At 43.7% G+C, this 20,346-nt stretch overlaps 1 protein-coding gene across 3 annotated transcripts in view; it reads right to left on the bottom strand.

The window, feature by feature from the left end:
• Positions 1–20,346, bottom strand: part of IQCK (IQ motif containing K) — a 126,671-nt gene that overhangs the window by 100,927 nt on the left and 5,398 nt on the right. For all 3 annotated transcript variants that reach the window (XM_061208292.1, XM_061208290.1, XM_061208291.1), the window contains exons 2-4: positions 15,841–15,905; positions 13,667–13,796; positions 12,633–12,730 (exon numbers count right to left, since the gene is read on the bottom strand). In XM_061208292.1, the coding sequence (XP_061064275.1) occupies positions 12,633–12,730; positions 13,667–13,796; positions 15,841–15,905 (293 nt within the window). The remainder of the gene's footprint in view (positions 1–12,632; positions 12,731–13,666; positions 13,797–15,840; positions 15,906–20,346) is intronic.

The following is a 20,346-nucleotide window of genomic DNA, read 5'->3' as shown; positions in this document are numbered from 1 at the left end:
TTGTTATAAGTGACATTAAGGAAAGATGTTCCTGATATATTGCTAAGTAGAAACTGCAAGTTACAAACAGTGAGTATAATGTTAAAAAAAAATACATTAGTATGTACTAAATATATAAGTATGAGTATACGTGAATTTTTAAAAGTCTACCAAGATATTTAACACTAACAGGGCTAGAATTATGACGGATGTGGGGTTTTTGGTTGTTTGACTTTGTTTTTCTTATTGGTAGTTTCTAATTTTTCTACACAAAGCAAGTATTACTTGTATAATAATCATTCCATTCTTACCTCTTTTTTAAAATGGGCAAAGGCCAAGAGTCCTTTAAAGGAGTGGGGTTTAAAAGCAAGAGATCTCAAGAACAGATTCCAGATCCAAAGGGCAGGTGAGGCAGGTTCAGGGTCTGGATCCAGACTGAGCTAATGCCGTCCAGTCTGGGCGGGAGGGCAGGAGCCAGCAGGGGCCAGCAAGGGCACTGCAAACAGCCTGCAGGGGCAGAGGTGGACTGCAGCCTCCACCATTTGGGTCAGGAGTTGATTTCCTGGAGTGGTTAAGGGCTGAGCCTTAGAGTCAGAAGGACAGGTTGGCATCCTGGCTCTGCCTCTAACTAGCTCAGCAACCTGTGTGTACAAGTCAAGTTGTTCATTCTTTCTAGTCTGCAGTTTCCACATTTAAAGAATGATAAGAACACCACCTATAGCACAAGGCTGATCTTGAAAATCAGTGAGACCTTGTAAACAAATGTTGAGCATCACAGAACCTGGCATAAAGGAGACACCTCATAAATGGCAGTAGTTATGTTCCTAAGGATGTGGTCTGGTGCAGGGGGATCAGTATGTCCTGATGGGCAGGGTGGACAGTCAGCAAATAGTGAAGAAATGCAGACCAGGAACTCATAGGAGAAGCTAAGAGTACAAACCAGAGATCACCAGTTGGTGAGATCTAGCTTACAAATGTGCTCTGTTTGGCATGCTGTGTTTAATCTTTTTGAAAATTAACTGTTGGGCTTCCCTGGTGGCACAGTGGTTAAGAATCCGCCTGCCAGTGCAGGGGACACGGGTTCGAGCCCTGGTCCGGGAAGATCCCACATGCTGCAGAGCAACTAAGCCCGTGCGCCACAACTACTGAGCCTGCGCTCTAGAGTCCGCGAGCCACAACTACTGAGCCTGCATGCCAAGCATGGGCTCTAGGCACGCGGGCTTCAGTAGCTGTGGCACGTGGGCTCAGTAGTTGTGGCGCATGAGCTTAGTTGCTCTGCAGCATGTGGGATATTCCCAGACCAGGGCTTGAACGCGTGTCCCCTGCACTGGCAGGTGGATTCTTAACCACTGCGCCATCAGGGAAGCCCAAAATAAATAAATTTTTAAAAAAAGAAAGAAAGAAAATTAACTGTCAACAGTCTTTTAAAAATTAATCAGGACAGTTCATGGTAAAATCTGAATTGGGGGCTTCTATTGAAAACTCAGGAGATATGGCCACACTGAGCCCATGTTCTGCATGGTGACGATCAGTAGGAAATGAGAAACGTAGCAGCTGCCCCTGTAGTGCGTGAGCTTCTGTGGTGGCCACAAGTCCCAACCACTCCCTGGTGTCTCTTTATTGTTATTCCATGCCTGTTTCGTTATCTACCTGGCCCTGCAGCCCTTTGAATGTTTTTCCCTTAAAATAAACAGTGCTGATGTGCTGGGTGCAGTAGGTTGAATAATTACCCCACAAAGATGTCCAGGTCCTAATCCCCAAAAGCTGTGAATGTTACCTTACACGGCAAAAGAACTTTGCAGATGTGATTAAATTAAGGATCATGAGATGGGAAGCTTATCCAGGTGGGACCAATGTAATCACAATAGTTCTTATAAGGGAGGAAGGAGGGTAAGAGTCAGACAAGAAGATGTGATGATGGGAGCAGAGGTCAGAGTGATACTATCGCTGGCTTTGAAGATAGACGAGGGCTATGAGCCTAGGAATGTGTGGCCTCTAGAAACGGAAAAAGGCAAATAGATAGATCCTCCCCTAGGTCCTCCAGAAGGAACACAGTCCTGCAGACCCAATTTAGACTTCTGAACCAGAGATATTCTATGCCCTGCGATTATGAGTCCTGTGTAAAACAAAACAAAACAAAACAAAACAAAACAAAAACCTGTCTGAAGCCTAAATATTTTCAAATATCTCACTGGATGTTTATTAGGTAAAAAACTGTTTACAATGATCTGAATCTAAAACTTAGCTCCACTTAATATATAAACACAAAGTCTTTCTGCATGGTTTTAATATACATTGATCTTTCCAGAAAAGCAACTATCATGTATATTAAGAGAAAATAGTACCGTGTTTTATTCAGAACCTAAGTTTCTCACCATTTCAGAAAATCATATCACCAAGGACAATATCACTTACATGATTTGAGTGACTGATATAACACATGTGACTCTGCCTTTTGTAGCTGTTGTGTTCATTGTGAGTCTATGCATAGGTGCAAGCAAGTGACTACCTCATAATATCTTCTAGTGTAGTTTTATTTGAGCTTTGAAAAAGGAAATACATGTTACCTATATTACAAATGATTTTTATTTTCTTTCCCATTTATATTATAGCCCACTATAATATAAATGGCCACTATATACATATATTTGAAATTATTGTATGGATAGATTACGATGATAGTGGCCCCTAATTGATCATGCCTCCTAGGTCTATGCCCCTTAGTAATGTGACTCTGCTACTTCTTCTACATGGAGTCCATTTCTTGCTCACTGCTGAGTTGCTTTGTTGAGTTGCTGGCCTCGTGAGCTGTTTTGAGCAATGCAATGCAGTGGAAGCGATGCTGGAGTTCCAGAGCTCTGGCCCTACACTTCTGCCTTCGGCCTTTTGGAAAGCTGCCCTGAAAACAGCAGGCTGTGAAGGAGCTGGTCTGGTCTGCTGGAGGACGAGAGCCAGGCAGAGAGGAGCTGAAGGGCCAAGAGCCAGCACTGAGGCCCCAGACAGGTGAGTGAGGGCAGCCTGAACCTCCCAGCGCAGCCTCGACACCAGCTGAAAGCAGCCACACGGGAGAGTCGAGGTGAGACTGACAGAAGAACTGCCAAGTCTCACTGGCAGAAAGAAATAATAAATCATTGTTTCTTTCAGCCATGAAGTTTTCAGGTAGTTTACTGTCAACAATACATCAATCAGGTAACTGATAAATAGGTAGTATGACTAAGCATTTCATTTCAGGATAGTTAAGAAGGGCACTATAGGCCTTCCCTGGTGGCGCAGTGGTTAAGAATCCGCCTGCCAGTGCAGGGGACACAGGTTCGAGCCCTGGTCCAGGAGGATCCCACATGCCGCGGAGCAACTAAGCCCGTGCGCCACAGCTACTGAGCCCGAGTGCCATAACTACTGAAACCCATGCGCCTAGAGCCCGTGCCCTACAACAAGAGAAGCCACCGCAATGAGAAGCCCGCGCACCGCAACGGAGAGTAACCCCCACTCGACGCAACTAGAGAAAGCCCGCACGCAGCAAAGAAGACCCAACGCAGCCAAAAATAAATAAATAAATAAATTTAAAAAAAGAAAAAAAGGGCACTATAATATATGATGACAAGGGGAGAGTGGGCCCAACAGGGTTGAGAGCCATCGCTCTGATGATTTCCCATTGCTCTTAAAATAAAACCCACACTCTTCACTGGCCTACGTGATACGGCTGCCGCGGAGCGACCTCGCTGGCCTCACCGCCCGCCTCGTTTGCTCACTCGGCTCCTGCTCTACTGGCCACCTTTCTGCTCTGTCCCTGGAACAGGCCACTGAATTTGGCAGTACTGGGTCATCAAGGGAACTTGAAAAGAGTTGAACCAGAGCATTTTTGGTGCCAGAGGGTCACACATTAAAGAGAATGAATGGTAAAAAGTCGGAGATTAGGTGGTTTACACAGTGTGTCAGTGACCATGAAGGAGACAAAGAAAATAACCTAGACAGGGCGGCAAGGTCAAATAGATGGGCTGGAAATTGTTATTTATTTATAACTTCTATTTTTTCTGATTACAAAAATAATTCATTATTATTTAAAAATTTTCAAATACTACTGAAATATAATATAGGAGAGCAAAGGCTCCAAAAGTGTCATCTCTCCCCCAACTTACATGTGATTTTTCATTTATTGGCTAACAATTTGGATACTATTATCTACATTCGGGAAATGCCTGTACGATATCTATTATCGGCCCACAGGTAAGCTTCTACCAGCTATTTGTACAAACTAACCATTTCCAGTCATTACCTTTCACAGAGTATAGTTGTTTAACAACATATAAACCACTTCTAGCACCCAGCTAATTTCACAGCAAAACTAAGAGGCTCATCGACTTTATTTATAGGTGGTCAGTGTAATGCCCTACAGATGCCACTTAAATTTTCTCTATGACCTTTTTACACATAGTTGAAAACAACCGTCTGGGAAAGGATTAAAGAAATCTATTTCACTTGCTGAATTCATATCATGAAATGAGCAGGGTCTTCATTTACTTCTAAGGCTGACATAACTCATGGAAATCATATATTTATGGTTTAGTCCTCCAACTGTATTCTCTAAAAATTAAGGAATAGAGAAATATCTGGTTATTAAATAATCTGAATTTTATTCTGAGCATTTGAAAGATTTAAATATCTAATGACAAGCAAACTATTTGGTTATGAAATTCATCAGTCTAATTCATAATATCTAAAATGGCATATATAAAAAATTGGGTTAGTATGAATCGAAATCAAAATCATCAAGCTTGCACACTCTGTCCCGGGCAGAGTCTGTCTGATTCCATAGGCCAGGTTCTGAACCACTGGACCATGTACCATAGACCTCCTCATTCACGTAGACACACACATACCCACACACACACCAGGCGTGTGAGTAACTGACCAAATGCTCTATGGCCTAGTCATTAGGTGTCGCCTCTCTCTCTGGTTTTCCTTGAGGTGTCCTGGTACTCACAGCACAATCTAATGAAAGGCTCTGCCCCACGAGGTGTCTGCCCCAGGCCTGCCTAGCATCTTAGTCCTCTTCTCTAGAGCCTCCAGATCATCTTTTTTTTTTTTTTTAATATTTATTTATTCATTTGGCTGCGCCAGGTCTCAGTTGTGGCATGTGGAATCTTTAGTTGCATCATGCAGGATCTTGTTCCCTGACCAGGGATCAGACCTGGGCCCCCTGCATTGGGAGTATGGAGTTTTTGCCACTGGACCACCAGGGAAGTCCCCAGATCATCTTTCTATCCAAATCTAGCCTCTGCTTTTGAAAGCCATTAGACCTGCCGTCAGCATGGTCCAGTGGTCAAATTCCTAGACTCAGGAAACAGGCTGCTCGTTTGACTCTTGGCTCTGCCACTTACTAGTTGTGTACTTGGCTTGTTGATTAACCCTGGTGCCGCACGGCCCTCATCTGTAAGACAGCAAGAATAGCACCCACATCAGAGGACTGCTGGGAGCGTTAAATGAGTTTCCGCAGCTAAAGTGCTTAGAACAATGTCTGGCACAAAGTACGGGCTCTAAATGTGCTAGAAACTACTATTCTTGAATTCCAGCCTCTTTTTCAACTCTCTGGCTCTCCACTGGCTGTGAGGCTCCTTCAGTTTTAGACGATTTGTTCCTTCCTCATCTCTAGCTCCAGGGGACCCGACAGACCCGGACAGCCTCCCCATGGTCTACCCACCTCCGGAAGTAATCAATCCAAGCAGTGCAGGTACAGTTAGTAAATGACCTCCTGCATGTAACAGCCATGTGCTCCTGTAACTTAATGATGATCTTAAAAGTAGGCTCTGACTTTTGCAGAATCATATTCATTTATTCATCCCACAACTATTAGTGGGTCCCTACTATGCCCCAGGTATTGCTGGAACAATATCACAGGACAAAACAGAAAAGGAGGAAAGCACGAAAAAATAACTAGAAGTCAGCATTTTAAGGGCAAAATACAAATCAGCAATTATTCTTAAGTGACCTAATATAAATGCTGTTTCAAGATATAATTTGAATGGCCCTAATTAACAATGAATTATGCTGCTGTTCAAGAGCCATTTGGATGCAAGTTCAATTGTGGGTGACAGATAAGAATGCTCCCGTTATGTAATTTTGGCTGGAGGCTGGTTATCATTCAGTTTAAGCATCTATTCCCAATGACAGGATGTGAGGAAGAGCTGAATCAAGAAAATGCAAATCTGTTGTGCAGATCTGGATAAGAGGAGCTCCACTTGGGTCTGACAAATGATGAGATGGCAATTATGTAATTTTTAAGCCAGCAAAAATAACCCACAAAAGACTACGTGGGGCTTCCCTGGTGGCGCAGTGGTTGAGAATCTGCCTGCCAATGCAGGGGACACGGGTTCGAGCCCTGGTCTGGGAAAATCCCACATGCCGTGGAGCAACTGGGCCCGTGAGCCACAACTACTGAGCCTGCGCGTCTGGAGCCTGTGCTCCGCAACAAGAGAGGCCGTGATAGTGAGAGGCCCGCGCAACGCGATGAAGAGTGGCCCCCGCTCGCCTCAACTAGAGAAAGCCCTCACACAGAAACGGAGACCCAACACAGCCAAAATAAATAAATTAATTAATTAATTAAAAAAAAAAGAAAAAAAAGACGATGTCGGGGGCGGGGGGGAGGTGGGGGAGGGAATCAAATTTAATTAAGAAATCCTAAAATCCTGAATCAGGAAATGAAAGAAGTAATGATAATTCACCCATCTTGCCTATTTGAAGCATTCAAATACTGAACTTCCAGGTAAAGACTGAAGGGAAGGCGGGGCAGGAAGGTAACATTCGATGGTGCCTGTGAGCATCCTTCAGTGAGTCATCCTCCTGGTAACGAGAGCACCTCTGTCATCCCTTTAATAGTTGAGGATTCCTCACAGATTACATAGGGTCACACTGCAAGGAAGTGGTCACACAGGACTCCAGGGTGTCTAGCTGCCTGTAAAGTTTATCAATTCTTGCAAGTTATCAGTTTTAAGAACCCACTTTTTTTACATCCTTTGATCATTCATTATAGCATTGAAAGTCTAATGCTCCATTCAAGCACCTGCAGCATTTGAAGTTTCATCTGTTTTCATTTAGTCCCAGTGGCAGCTCATCCGTGGGATGTCAAAGATGAAGTATGAGTTGGCACAAGGATGCCTCATTACTCTCTAATACAAATAGAAATTTCTCTGATCCTTTAAAAGCGTTTTATCATTGCCTGGAGGCTGGAAACTGTTTCTAGCCCCCTCATTACAAAATTATTTATGGGCAAAAATTAGACACGCAACCCTCAATGTAAAATCTTAATTACTGTCCTTTTAGCTGATTTTTGTATAAATTAGAAGAATAATAGGTGAATAAATTAGAATAAAGGCTGCACAAGTGAATACAGCTGCCTTAAGGTCTAGAAGTGAATGTCTAGCACCAGATCCACGCTCGCTGTTTCTCCATATTCATTCTTCTTTTGGAGGAGCAAAAGAGAACAGATACAAAGGGGAAGAAAATAAAAGCTACCTTTATCTTTCAGCTACCGAGGGCTTTGCTACTCTCTGTGGTTTCCTTGAGGACAGGGCCAGACTTGTCCTCTCTGGGTCCCCAGGGCCTGGCCCCATGATCAGCACATAGTAGGGCTTAATAAATGTTTGTTGAAAGGAACTGAACTTGGGTGGCTTAATCTGTTTGCAGATATTCTCACACATATCCAAACAAAGGTTATTTCACTGTGCTCATTTCATTGTTTAATCACTGCGTTCCATCCTTTGATCAAGCTAATAAAAGGCAGGGTACACTGAATATACTTTGGCCAACAGCAGGATTAAAAAGAAAGATCCTTGAAATATGACTTGCAGGATTGTCTGGTCTCTCGCATTTAGCAGCAGGACCTGAAGCCAGAGAGGCAAGGCCATCTGACACATACAGGGTCAGGCCAAGGGCTCTGCTCTCTGGCCCCCAGCCTCACTACCATTCCATCCGGCCACACCTTGCCCTGTTTAACACCACACAGAGGAGGGGAAGCTCAGTTACAAATGGGGGACAAGAATTAAGTCGTCAGAGGAAGCCAAGTGAGCAAATGAAAAATACACGAGAATTAGAAGCAGTTTAGATTTTATAACTTAAGGCAAGTAGCAATCTGTTCTCCAGAAAAGAACTACAAATGAAAAAAATTTGTATTTCCTGGAGCTATTTAGAGGACAGCCTCCAAGCCCCATTTTTTGAGAGGGATGAAAGCACAGGCTCTCGGAGCATCTGGACCTTGGTTGAAGACCTGTTCCATTGCTCACTAGCTGGGTGATCTTAGGTAATGCTCAACTTCTCTGAGTTCCAGGGACCGCCTCTGTAAAAAGCGGTTGATGGAAAAGGGGATCTGGCTTAGAGGTTGATTGTAAGGGTGAAATGTGATGATACGTATAAAGCAATTTGACCAGTGATGACACACAGTAGACAACTAACCAGTGAGAAAGCTTATCTGACCATTAATACGATCACCAACTATTATGATAGCAGCAGTCAAACCACAAGTGAGGGGACCACCATGACCTGGATGGACAGTCAGTACCTGAATTGCTGGCATTCATTTTACCAGCTTTTTCTGTTTAGAGTCCCCTTTAGCAGAGCAGCTTCTCATGTTAATGAAAATGGGGATCTGATCATTGTGGTTTTTTCTGGTTCAATCAGGACAACTGGTCTGTACCAGAATATCAGGAGAATATAGCAGGATTAAGGTTTCCCAGATTTGAATTCACCAGGCCTGTGTCTCAAAACTAAGAATTTCTGCCAGAGCAATATGAAGAAAACCTTGCCATTCTGTCTTTGTTGGGGTGAGAGGTGTGAAGCCCCCTACCACCACTCCCACCCACCGAAAGCTATGAATAGCGGTTGAATTGCATTTTGAGGAAGGAAGGGTAAGCCGAATGCTGCACTTTTCTTTGCTGAGTGGGCTATGCAGGCTGAGAGCCAGAGCTGAATTGTTCAGGACCCAAAAGGGGTCTGGAGAGGCTGTGTGGGAGGAGGTGCCTGGAGAGGACAGACGTGGTTCTAGAGAGGATTAATGAAGTATTGCTTGATAGATGCCAACAAAGCCCTCTTCCCACCTCCCTATGAAAGTATCAGCAAAATAAACCTTCTTCATGAAGTCCTTGTGTAATCAGATGTTTGGGGGGGAGCTGGGGCCAAGCGCTGAATAAGGTCTCTGGGTAGCCAAGGAACAAGAGCAAGCCCACTCAGGTAATGGGTGTAACCCACCCTATCTGGGGAGAACCTGTAGCCCAGTAATACTAATGATCAATAATAAGTTAACATCTACTGAGTTCTTCCTACATTCCAGGGACTGCCCTAAGTACTTTGTATGGGCTACCTCATTTCATCAGCATGATAATCCCATTGAAACTGTGCCCCATAGGGTTAACCGAAACTGGTGGCTAACAGAAATTCTTGAGCTTGTCTTGAGCAGATAAGGGAACTGCTTGTTAAAAGCCCCTCTGCTTATAACCTGCTTTCACTGATCAAGCATGCCTTAATTATTTTTGCAAATTGCATACCCTCCAAGCTTCATGTAGCCTAGATAATACATCACAAGACTCCATAACTGCCTCCTATAGATAACACCTCTGACGTATGGGTTGCTATAGTAACGGTGGCTTAAGCTGTTTTTCAGAAACTTGGAGTCAGCTCTTGTCAAGTTCAAGCAGGCTAAAACTGGTTGGGACCACCAACCCTAAAACTGGGCCTATACAGTCGTCCGATGAATGACCTTGTGACGTCAGAGAGCCAAAAACTCCACCCTCATATCATGCTAGCACCTCTATTTTCTGAACATGCATCCCATGAAGAAAGAAGCAGGGGCTTCCCTGGTGGCGCAGTGGTTAGGAATCTGCCTGCTGATGCAGGGGACACGGGTTCAAGCCCTGGTCCGGGAAGATCCCACATGCCGCAGAACAACTAAGCCCGTGCGCCGCAACTACTGAAGCCTGCACACCTAGAGCCCGTGCTCTGCAACAGGAGAAGCCACCGCAATGAGAAACCCACGCACCACCACAGAGAGTAGCCCCCGCTCGCTGCATCTAGAGAAAGCCCACACGCAGCAACGAAGACCCAACGCAGCCAAAAAAAAAAAAAAAAAAAAAGAAAGAAGCATGTAACTCAGATATACCTGTGCAGAGCAGTGATTACCTCACCCTTTTCCTGCCTCCAATCACCTTCCCCTGGACCTCTGACGGTATACTCTTCACCCATAAATATCCCAAGCCCCTTGCCTTCGGGGATGTGGACCTGAGACTTGTTATCCCATCTCCTCACTTGGCTGCCTGGTGAATAAACCCTTTCTCTGCTGCAAACCTCAGCGCCTTAGTATTTGGCTTGCTGTGCATCAGGCAAATGACCCTGGTTCAGTAACACCATGAGCAGGTGCTATGATCATCTTCATTTTACACATAAGGAAAAGATGGTGGCTCAGAAAGATGAAATAACTTGCCCAAGGCTGTACAGCCAGCTGGGGTGGAGGGAGATGTCAAAACCAGGTAACCCTGACTCCAGAGATGTGTTCTTAATCAATATGCCATAAACCAAAGCCCAATTTACTAGTTAATTGCATAATTAATATATAAGGAGGGTTAGGCAGTGGAATTTGCCACCCACTGCTCTCTTACATTGACTATCTCACGAAATAGATGGATGTCTTCTTCTCTCACCCCCCTTCATGGCGTCCCTCCAGGGATGAGCCCAAGAGAACAGCCTTCCCAGGTAGAAGAAAGCTGGGTTTTGGTCAAGGACATAGTAGTAGAGGTGCTCCCCTGATGTCCAACTGTGCACTCATTTATTGAGGGCCAACTATGTATTCACCAGGGGCTAGGTACTGGGTAGAATATACTAGGCACTGAAAAGAGATACAAAAATAAATCAGAGAATCTGTCCTCAAGGAACTTAAAATACTGGGGGAGACAGACATGTATAAAATGAAGTGTATTTGTGGGTCAAGAATGTCTTAATTAAGGATGTCTTAATTTTCCACTAGAAGAGGAATAGATGAAATACTCTGAAATCTGAGGGCTGGGTTCAATTGCTTCCAGTTTGGGAATAGTAGGCCTGAAAGAGAAGCCACAGAGCTGAGTTTGGAAAAACAAATAGAACTTAAATATGCAGAGAAGAAGAACTCAAGGATTTTTTTCTTAAAAAAAAAAAAAAAAAAAAAAGAAGGAACATATGCACAGAAGCCGTGAAGTACAGGGCAGGTACAGGGACCTCCAAGTGGTTCTATCTGCTGGAGGGTATCACCCAGGAAGGAGAACAGAGAGAGATGTCCTTCTAAGGAAGGAGGGAAAAGACTGCAGAGGGCCTTGAAAGCCAGGCTGAGGGGTCTTGGAGTCCTCATGTGGATCCACGGTTCTCAAACGGTGTCCCGTGGCCCAGCAGTGTACCCTAAACACCTCCTTCACAGGCGTGCTGCCTGGTTTCAGATCAACGTCTCGTAATTCGTTTCTGCTTCTACTAAAGACACAACTGTCACGGTGAGGCCTGTCAGAAGGAATGTTATGCTGAATGGATCAGTGGCAGTGAATTAGGGGGAAGTATAAAGTGGGGTGACTAAGACACAGGAGGGTCAGTATAAGGTCAAGGCAGCGCTAAAGGAAAGTTGAGTGTTTGCTAGAGCACGTGAAAACGTTGTCTCTTCGGTATATAAAGGCATCAGGACAGTATCCTCTTCTCACAGAGAGATCCTGTGCTGAAGCGCAACCAAGTAGGTGACACCATTACCTGTGAATGCTTTAAAGACACGTGTCAAACAAATTGGGGTTTGCACTGTAGTTACGGCCAACTTTTTAAAATATCATTATGAATCATTCAATTTGGATTTGAATCCTAGCTCTGCCATTCACCCTTGATCACCTTTCTGAATCTATCCGTTCGTCTGTTTTCTCATCTGCAAAATGCAGACGATATGAATTGAGAGGAACCTCACAGGACTGTTGGGAGTGATGATAAAGCCCTAAGCAAAGCACCCAGCAGAGCCAGCACTTGGTCAACATGAAATGTTGTTGCTATTTTACTCTCTGCGAATAGGCCATCCAAAATTCTAGTACTGCGCAGGGAAGACACACACCCGACGTATCCTGCCAACTGCAGAAAAGAGGGAGCCTCTGGGGTATTTACGTGGCGGTGCGCCAGGACTGGAACTTGATTCATACAGATAACTGGCTGCAGTATGATAATGACCAGTCACCGAGCACTCACCATGGGCCAGGCCTCTCCTGAAGCAAGTACATTCGTGGCATTTGGCATGAAGTGGAGTAGAGAGAGGCCCGAGGTGGGAAGGTCAATCCAGAGCTGGATAAGAGGGAAGGAGAGCTATAATCTGTGCATGTCATAACGGGAGCAGGAAGACCCAAGAAACCTGGCAGATGCCAATTGCCCAGGAGAAGGGCAGGCAGGGAGGCCAAGCGAGGCAGAAAACCTCCCCAGAGCCAGGCGGTCAGACAGATGGCAGTGCGTGTGCGTGCACAACTAGATGTCCTGGGCGGAGCTGGATAAGTGACTGAAACAAGGCTTTCCCTCCCAAAGGGATCGTTTTGAAAACAGCCACTTGATGGTACTAAGATAATGAGCTACCACCTGATAAAAATGAATTATTGAGCATTTAGAAATAAAGAAACAAAACAACTGACCTCAAAACATTTTTCTTTCTTTGCTTGGTGAAGCAGGCTAGCCATTCCGGGAAGCAGAACTGGAAAGATGAATGTTTCCAAATATTCTCTGGGGGAACCTAAAACAAACAAAAAATTCCCACCAAAAATCCAAAATGGCTCAAGTTAATTTGGGAGAAACATTTGCTTCTGAACAAAAAAAGGTATTCTCCATTAAACAACATGACCATAAATGTTATATTTTACTCCAGACTGCTGAGTTGGGCTGATTACCGAAGAAACTTAAAATATCCCTCTGAGCCTCTGTAGTCTGGTGGGGCTGTAGACCGGGTCTCAAACGGGGCCGGGGCCACAGGCACAGCTAGGAGGCCGGTGTAGCTGGAGGGAAATACGCAAGGGGAGTGTGGTAGGAACTGAGGTCAGAGGGGAACGGGGCGGGGGTACAAGGACCTAAGGGCGCAGTAATAGTGGTTACCAAAGCCCAAAGCCCACTAGCTGAGAGAACAGAACAAGCCAGCGGGAGAGGGCCTGGCACCAGGGAGGGCGAGGAACAGGGACTCAGGGAGGAAGACGAGGACGCCTGCATCTCTGGCTTCCACACACAAAGCAAGACAGCATGATATTTTCTTTTACTCTTTACATTTTCCCCCTTTGTATGTAATGTAGAACTTAAGTATGCTTGTTATTGATCATCTTTCTTCCTTTTCAACCTTAAAGATACATCAGTGGACCCCAAGGGGGGAAAGCGGGAGGGCGGGTGGGATGAAGTGGGAGATTGGGATTGACATATATACACTAATATGTATAAAATAGATAACTAATAGGAACCTGCTGTATAAAAACACAAATAAAATAAAATTCAAAAATTCAAAAAAGAAAAGATACATCAGTGGAATAAAGACTACTTCTCTTAAAAATAAAAACTAAAACAAGAACACATTCTTTCTTATTACGTGGTCCCCCTGAGGTCCGTCTGTCCACCCTGTCGCCACCCCATGGTTTTGCAATGTTACAAGTCCTGAACTATAGAGCTGAGATCACACTTCCTTACGTACATGTTTCTGGGTCGATTGTTTCCCGTTGAACTTGAGGACAGGATACTTGTGGGACCACAGCTAAAGGAGGAGCTGGGTAAAGGTGTTCCGTGTTGAAGCCGTAGAAAACCCTTTCCTCCGATGGCGATGCCTGGGGTGGCGGTGGGGAGGGAAATCAATTCATGTAGTTTAAATCATTGTATTTTCTTTTATAATATAACAAAGAATAAAAGTCTGTGTCAGAATTTAGGTTCAAGGGGGCATACTGAGCACAAATCTTTCTCTCTCTTCTCTCCCAAGACACCTATAAAGGACAACCAAGAAATAAACCCATAACGAAGACTGGGAGGGCTGTCAGTGGATGAGAGATCTCCAGACATTTCCAAAAGAAACAGAATAGGGCTTCCCTGGTGGCGCAGTGGTTAAGAATCCTCCTGCCAATGCAGGGGACATGGGTTCAAGCCCTGGTCCAGGAAGATCCCACATGCCGTGGATCAACTAAGCCCGTGTGCCACAACTACTGAGACTGTGCTCTAGAGCCCGCCAGCCACAACTACTGAGCCCACGTGCCACAACTACTGAGCCCGTGTGCCACAACTACTGAAGCCCGCATGCCTAGAGCCTGTCCTCCACAACAAGAGAAGCCACTGCAATGAGAAGCCCGCGCACCACAGCAAAGAGTAGCCCCCGCTCGCTGCAACTAGAGGAAGCCTGGGCGCAGCAACGAAGACCCAACACAGCCAAAAATAAATAAATAAATAAATAAATTTACAAAAGAAACAGAATAAAGCCTGTTGTCAGATGAGAGGAGGAGTGGCAGGTCAGAATCCACAGGAGGAAACTGCCCCCAGAAGACGAGAGTCCACGTTCCCACCAGAATTCCAAAGGGCTTCAGAGGTTCAGTTCCTCAGAGTGTGGGAATGAGAAAGGAAACAATATACAGGAGGGGTTAAGTGAAAATCTGGCTGGGGACCCCTTGGCCTGCTGCCTCATTCCCCCTCCTCCTACTTCTGCCCCCTTTGGCATTCACAGCAGCCTTTTATATCCTGCTCTCCCTCCTTTCCAATGAATCTTCTGTAAACAAATTAAACAAACAGCCTGGGAAGGAGTAGAACTACTCAGGGTGCCATTTTGGCGGTCAAGAGAAATAAAAAACCTCAATATTGATTTGGAGGCTCCCAGCCCAGTCCCCAAATAGGGAGTCCCTGTCTGCTGACCCTGAAGAAAAGTCCTCCAGTGGGCAATCACTCCCCATGAGCTCCCAGTCAGTGTTTCTATTCATGGAAGAGACCCATCCAGAAAACAAACCAACATGTATGACAGTAGAAGAAAACTATACCAACTATGTAGAAATATCCACTCAGGCCTGGATTTTAAATTTTGAATAAATAATCAAAACTTTCTACATAGATGAAGAACATCAACAGCATAAAAGACAAAGATCAAGATCTATAAAGAACAACTGACCCTGAAGAAGCAAAAATAATTCAGGGGAGAGAACTGTAATTTGTATCTGCAGAGAAATTTGAGAAAGCATTGCATTCATAAAGCAAGAACAGGATGCTATGAAAAAGGAACAATCACAGGCCAAGGAAGTTCTTAGACACAGAATCTCTAATGGGGGCAGCTGCAGTGACATATTGAAGTCTAGTGACTTAGGTTTTTGTCCCATCCCTGTGACCCTGCTCAAGTCCCTTCATTTCTCAGAGCCTTTTTATTTTAAACTCCATTAAGTCCCTATTTTACTCCAAGCATACTGCCTTAGGGCCTCCCTTCCTGGCTGCCTTGTCCTTGGCCCTCTCTCCTTCCTTAGTACAGTCTTAGCCCACCCAGCTATGCAAAAAGAAATCTGCTCCATCTGCAAAACTGTCCCCAACGTGGACATGATGTTGAATCCACTGCAAAGGCCTTCCTCATCTAGGATCTCATTTGAGCCCTACAAAGGCCCTGTCAGTTAGTCAAGGATTATCTGCTCCATTTGACAGATGCAGAAACTGAGGCTCAAAGTGGTTGTGTGATGCCCTTTAATTCACATCATTAGCAGCAGAGGTATGACTGGCCCTGTTTCTGGTTCTGGTTCCAGTGCCTTTCCTGTCCCCCTCCCTGATTCATGACACTATCTGATGCTCACCAGCCATCAGTGCTGTTTTCATGTAAGAACCTTTCAGTTAGGTTGGGGCCCGGGTGATACTCACAGTAACCACAGCTTCTTGTTTGACGTTATATCCTTCTGGAAAGGAAGGCAGCTCAGCTTCATACTCTGAAGGGAGTGGGGGAAAAAAAAAACCCTCAATTCCATACTTCATTACAGCTTGTGGATAATTCCCTTTCCTCTGAATAAAATATCCTTAAATTTTATTTTGGTCGGTGGTTTACAAAAATGAAAAAACAATTGGCCATTACAGGGTGTTTATTTAAAATGGGTAAGAGATGATTCTTCTCTTGCATGAAAGACTCCAGGCTTTATGCAAGAGTTTGAGACTCTTCCCAAGAAGATAGATTTAGATTTTGCCCACCAAATTATGATAACTACAAGGGATAAAAAGAGGAAGAAAATGAGGAGGGTGGCTAAGGGAAGACACCAATAGCATACAGGAAGGAGAGGGGAGAAAAAGAAGAAGAGGAGAATGTTACGTATAGGGGGGCAGAATAAAAGAGACAGAGGCAAGATGAGCCATCTCAGGCAGACATGGGGATGGGCGTGAAGTTAAGGCTGCCAGATTGGGGTATACGGCTGGAAAAGCAATCCCGTAAACCCTTGCTAGTCGAAGCATTGCCCACGGACCAGCAGCATCGGCATCCCTGGGGAGTTAGAAATGCAACATCTCAAGCCCCACCCCAGATCTGTTGAATCTGAATCTGCATTTTAACGAGACCCTCAGATAAGCTGCATGCGCTTAAAATTGGAGAGGTTCTACTGTAAGCTCCAATAAGTTTCCATCTTGGCTGTACATTATAATCACCCGGGAGATTTTTGAAAATGCTAATGCCTTGGCCCGACCCCAGAAATTTTGATTCAATAGGTCTGGGGCAAGAGGCTGGGAATCAGTATTTTTAAAGTCCTCCAGCTGATTCTAACATGCAGTGAGTTGGAGAACAATTGCCAGGTTTCAAGACTGATCATTGTCAACCTGCTGGGGAGCTTAATGCAAAGAATATTCCACATAAGTTCTACAGCGTGACAACAACTATTGCTGAGAGAGAGATAGAAAATGCCCATGACTATATTGGTTACACCCCTAAGGGAAAGACTGGTAGAAATATTTCCGGAAAGGTCAATGTTTCAAAGGCAATTGCATAGTTGCTTTGCAGTGATGAGGGAAAACAAAGTTTCTGGGTGAGATGGGGTTGATGCATTTGTATTGGAGGCAAGTTTTATTCCATTACCTAGTTCCTTATCAGGTGGTAGAGCAATTCTCAACTTTTTTTTCAATTCCTAGGTATCAGGTTGGGGACTAGTATGTCAGGATGCAGGTTTTAAGCAATTTTGATTCCCTATACTAGCTAGAATAGGTTTCTAGTGCTGTGTAACAAATTACCACAAACTTAGCAACTTAACACAAATTTATTATCTCACAGTTCCCAAGGGTCAGGAGTCTGGGTATGGGTCGGGGTCTCATCAGGCTGAAATCAACGTGTTGGCCATGGCTGTGATCTCATCTGACGGCTGGGGTCCTCTTCCAAGTTCACTGATTGTTGGTGGGATTCAGTTTCTTGTGGATGTAGCTCTGAAGTCCCCATTTTCTTTTGGCTTGTTATGGGGACTGCTCTCAGCACCTAGAGGCTGGCCACCCTCAGGTCCAGGCAGCTCACTCTTGGATATTTGCTACTTCAAAGCAACAGTAGTCTCTTCTGCTTGAATCTCTCTGACTTCTTGTAAGGGCTCACCTGATTAGGTCAGGCCCACCTACAATAGTCTTCTTAATTTAAAGTCAATTGAGGGAATTCCCTGGTAGTCCAATGGTTAGGACTCTGAGCTTCCAATGCTGGGGTCCTGGGTTCGATCCCTGGTCAGGGAATTAAGATCCCACAAGCTGTGCAGTGTGGCCAAAAAACAAAACAAATAAACAAAAAACCTACAGATTCAATTACAAAAAAAAAATAAAGTCAACTGATTACACACTTTAATTACATCTGAAAAATCCTTTGACAGCAGTGCCTAAATTAGTTTCTGATTGGATAACTGGGAGGTATGTGCACTAGGGGCAGGAATCTTGGGGGCCATCTGAGAATTCTGCCCACCACAGCAACTCTAGCTCTACCACTTTATTTTTTCCTCTCAAGCAAAAATGTAAATTCACCTTCTTCCCCCAAACACTGAGAATCACCAACGTGGTGTGAAAACTATTTGTTTGGATTTAAGATACATATACATTTATAGCTTTGATTACAAAAGCAATACATGCTTATTATGAGAAAAATTCCAAATAATACGGAGATGGCTTATGTAGAATCTAAGTCATACCTAATCCCATTACAACCCATAACCGTTGTTGGAATTGGCATAGATTCAACCAAAACTTTTCCAATGCATTTACTAACATTTGTATATAATTCACAAATACACTCATTCACTTTAGATCTACTAGACTAGGTCAAATCATCCAAGCATAGAACTTGATAACACTGTGTCCTTACTCTGCATAACTCATACTAAGTCTTACCCTTATTTGAAATTTGTAAAAATTAATGAGTACCTCTTCTAAAAGACTGTGTTTTTTTGGGGGGTGGGATGTGGATGTACCTGGGTCTGTTTGTGCTCACCATCACATTCCCAAAGAATATGAAGCTGAATGAATGTACTTTATTTTTTAATTTAAATTTTTTGGCTGCACGGCTTGTGGGATCTTAGTTGCCCGACCAGGGATCGAACCCACGTCCCCTGCATTGGAAGCGTGGAGTCTTAACCACGCTTGGACCGCCAGGGAAGTCAGAAGCTGAATGAATGAAGCAATGAATGAATGAATGAATGAACAAAACAAACACTACAGCAAGTTACTTTTGACTCTTTATCAATTCATTCATCCGTATTTATTGAGAGCCCACTATGTGCCAGAATCCATTCTAGGTGCTGAATCATGGAACTCGTTCAATGCTGCTACTATATGATGTGCTTCATTTATTTAACCAGTGTACTCTTAGTGGGCTTTTAGGTTGCTTCCAATTTTTCATTATTACAAACAATGCTGTTGTAAGCAGCTTTATACATACATCATTGATCAGAAAGGAGGTACTTTTGTAGGATTAACTCTTAGATGTGGAATTGTTCTTTCAAAGAAAAAAATAATTTAAAATTTGGGCCAAATTGCCAAATTTTCCTCCAAAAGGTTTATAATAATTCACACTCCTAATAGTAAGTCTGCCTGTTTCTCTAGGGTATAACTGATCTCATACATATTTAAAATGATACTTTACTTTTATTTATATTTCTTTAATTATGATTTATTTGCCATTTATATTTTTCCCAAGGAGAAATTTGATGGAAAATATACAAACTTTTTCATCCTACAACCACAAAAGATACACAGTTATATGATTATCTAGAAGTATGGAAAAATACATTTGCTTCAGGACAATCTGATGTGTTTTTTATTTCAAGCCTCTGTAAGATTTAAGAGAATCTGGCATATTTGAGAATTTGTCACTGTCACCTTGCGATTTCACTTTAAAACATATAATTGATTACAGACGGATGCTTTTTACATTCAAAGCCATATAATTTTGCATGAATTTATTAAGTTTGTAGAGTACTGAAGAAAAATTTGCTGGTTTGGCATTAGAAATTCTTAAGAACATCAGGTATATTAAATTTACAAATGTTTACAATCTTTTAGTTACCTAAGCTTGTAAAGTGGATTCCAGGTGTCCCCCACTTTTCGAAAGTTTGCTTTACGCACTTCACTTTTACAAAAGACCTACAATAGTACCTGTTTTCGCTAACCAAGAGAAATCCAAAGGGCATTTTTGCTTTAACAGAAAAGGTGAAAAGTGAAAAGCGCGATCAGCGTTTGTTTTGCAGCGAACTGTTACAGAGGAAGTGTGCATTCCGAGCAGTGGAGTGGCCCCACCAAGCTCCTTCCCCTGGAGCTACACTCAGCATCTCAGCATCACACCACCATAGTTTTGAACTGTCTGTGAACATCTGTACTTTTTCTCGATTTAGTCTGTGCATCCTTTAGCAAGATGTGTCCTAAGGTAATCATTTCTTTGCTTTATGCCATTTTGGCTTACGAAAGTTTTCACAGGAACTCTACTTCTGGGTAGCAGGGAGAACCTGTAATTGGTTAGGGGAATTTAATGTTACATGCATTTAAAACGAACATTAATCTAAGAACAAGTGAACGTAGTTGTTCATTTTATACAACAAAGGCAACATTATGTAAGAGGCAGAGCGGAAAGAACCTATAACCCTGCTGGGGGAACAGAGCCCTTGCGCTCAAATTGGACCCTCCCTGCCGCCATGCTCCAGGCACGTGAGGTGACGAAATGTCTTTATTGCTCAGGCCACTATTAGTCGGGCTTTCTGTGACTTGCAGCTGAACACGTGCCTAAATGAAACAGCAATTAAAATGCAGTGTTCACCAACAGTGGCCTATTGGAAAGGGATGAACCAGGAAGATGGAGGCTGGAAGTGAATCTAACGAACACTTAGCCAGCATATACTATGGCAAGGGGATGTACAAGGTGCTGGGGGGACAGAT

The sequence above is a fragment of the Eubalaena glacialis genome, chromosome 13 (assembly GCF_028564815.1).
Source record: "Eubalaena glacialis isolate mEubGla1 chromosome 13, mEubGla1.1.hap2.+ XY, whole genome shotgun sequence".
Classification (NCBI taxonomy): Eukaryota; Metazoa; Chordata; class Mammalia; order Artiodactyla; family Balaenidae; genus Eubalaena; species Eubalaena glacialis.
The sequence above is the reverse complement of the archived record's forward strand: the minus strand, read 5'-3'. Positions and strand labels throughout refer to the sequence as shown.